This window comes from Cystoisospora suis, assembly GCF_002600585.1.
Source record: "Cystoisospora suis strain Wien I chromosome Unknown contig_4649, whole genome shotgun sequence".
Lineage (NCBI taxonomy): Eukaryota > Apicomplexa > Conoidasida > Eucoccidiorida > Sarcocystidae > Cystoisospora > Cystoisospora suis.
The window spans coordinates 1-2,063 of record NW_027157441.1 but is presented as its reverse complement, the minus strand read 5'-3'; the positions used below and the strand labels follow the sequence as shown (position 1 = coordinate 2,063).

The following is a 2,063-nucleotide window of genomic DNA, read 5'->3' as shown; positions in this document are numbered from 1 at the left end:
AAGAAAGAAAGATAATGAGAAAGGGAAGGAAGAACAAAGGAAAAAGAAGAAGCACAAAGATGAAGAGAATTCTTCAGAGCCTTCTCCCCGCAATGAAGCTTCTTCTTCTTCTGTATCTTCTTCTTCTTCTTTATCATCTACAAGTCAAGATAGATCTACCGGCTTATCTAACACCTCATTAAACCGGCCCTCTTATCTAGAAGAAGAAGAAGAGAGAACGACGCAAAGAGGAGGAGAAAGTCGGAGAGATGAAGAAGAGAAGAAGATAAAGAAGACAAAGAAGAGAGGTAGAAAGCAATGGACTAAAATCGTGATGGAAGAGGTGGGAGGAGAGGCGTGGTTTCTCTGGGGAGAGGATGAAGATGTGGGGAAGCTCGAAGTTATCTCTATGAAGAGAAGTGAGTATGCAAACAAGTATCGGAAACAGAAGAAGAGAGACAAGATGACAAGAAAAGAAGAAAAAGAAGAAGACGATGACGATAAAGAAGAAAGGCACAGAAAGAACAACAAGAAGGGGCAGGAAACTAATGTCAAGATGGCTCAGGAGAAAGAAAGAAAAAAACAAGAAGTCGACGAGAGTAGGGTAGGTGGGACGGTGAAATAGAACGAACCGGAAGGGGATGATCTGGTGTATATACACCTGACGATCACTAGTATTAGTAGTAGTAGTAGTAGATCGTGAAACAGATTAGCATTCATTTAGTCAACTGGATAGGCATGCGACCGAAGTCTTTCTTTCTTTCTCTTTTCAGAACAAGATGAAAAGATGCAGGGAAGTCAGAGAAGAAGAAAAAGAAGAAGAAAGATCTGTTTCATCTTCTCTTTTCCTCTCTCTCATTCACTCTCTCTTAGTGTTTCTTCTTCTTACATGCCTTTCTTTCTTTTTTTTCTTTCTATTCTTTCTTTTCCGAGGCTCCATGACTGATATCAAAGGAATGTTGAGGTGTACATACACTAGAAAGAAAACCTTCTAACTCTCTCTTCTTCATGCGAGCCATGGGATGTGACCACCCCTCTTTTGTCTCACATACAAGTATTAATATGAATGATCTTTTCTTCTTTTTCTTCGGTTGCCTGCGAGAACGATCTAAATTATTCTCTTCTTCTTCTTCTTTTTCTTTCATGATAAGAACGAGTGGTATCTGTCTAACGGGAAGAACCGTGAAGATGAGGGGGCATGAGGTGTCTAGACACTTGAGGAGAGACTCGATACATCCACATCAGAAGACCCCTCCTACACTTTAGGAAGGACAGCATTCAACATATACATACGAAGAGATAACTTTATACTTCTATTTACCCACAGGTATCTCAAAAGCATTAGCTTCCACTTCTCTCTTCGGTTTCCTGCTTTCTGTGTCATCCAAGAATGTTTCTTTCTCTCTCTCTCTTTCTAACTCTACGTCTTCGCCTCTTCTCCTTCTCCTCTGGGTCGTATTTCTTTTTATGCTTGCTTTGTGTGTGCTGCCCCTCTCTTCATCTTCTTTTCTTCTTCTTCCTCTTCTTTTCGGGTGTATGTACAGGATGTGTTAGGTTTTGTCATGCAGAGTATCTCTCAATCTCGAGCTGGATTTGTCCTTTCTCTTCCTATTGAAGAGGCTCAGAAGAATCAAGATACCTCTACCACCTCGAATTCTTCTTTTTCTTCCTATGTTTCTTCTCTCTTCTTCTCTTCTTCTTCTTCTTCTGCATACACATCTGAGTCTGGAGATAGTTCGCAGGGGAAAAACAAAGTAGACACCTCCTCGTCTTCTTCTTCTTCTTCTTGTCGAGCTGTATGGCTAGCTGATGGTGTTTGCGACCCTCCATGTGATACACCCGAGTAAGCCAGTCATGTCTACTAGACACCCGCTCGGTCGATCGAACTCTCCAACGGCAACACCATCTTTCTCTATGTCTCATTTCTTCTTCTTCTCCTTCCCTTCCATCTTCTTCTTCTCCTTCTCTTTCTCTCCTTCTTTCTATTGCGACTGTAGTTACGCTGTGGCTGTTCACGTCCCTTTCTCCAACTTTCCTCTCTCTCTCTATCTCTCTTTAATATCTCTGTCTGTCTGTTTTTTCTT

The 2,063-nt window shown here is 41.4% G+C and overlaps 1 protein-coding gene across 1 annotated transcript; it reads left to right on the top strand.

Moving 5' to 3' along the window:
• Positions 1-64: 64 nt before the first annotated feature.
• CSUI_008347 (calcium binding egf domain-containing protein) lies at positions 65-1,820 on the top strand (the record flags this gene model as incomplete). Its single annotated transcript, XM_068068481.1, has 2 exons — positions 65-583; positions 1,524-1,820. Coding segments are annotated over 2 exons (816 nt in total), but the record flags the coding sequence as incomplete, so codon positions are not given.
• Between the last annotated feature and the right edge of the window lie 243 nt (positions 1,821-2,063).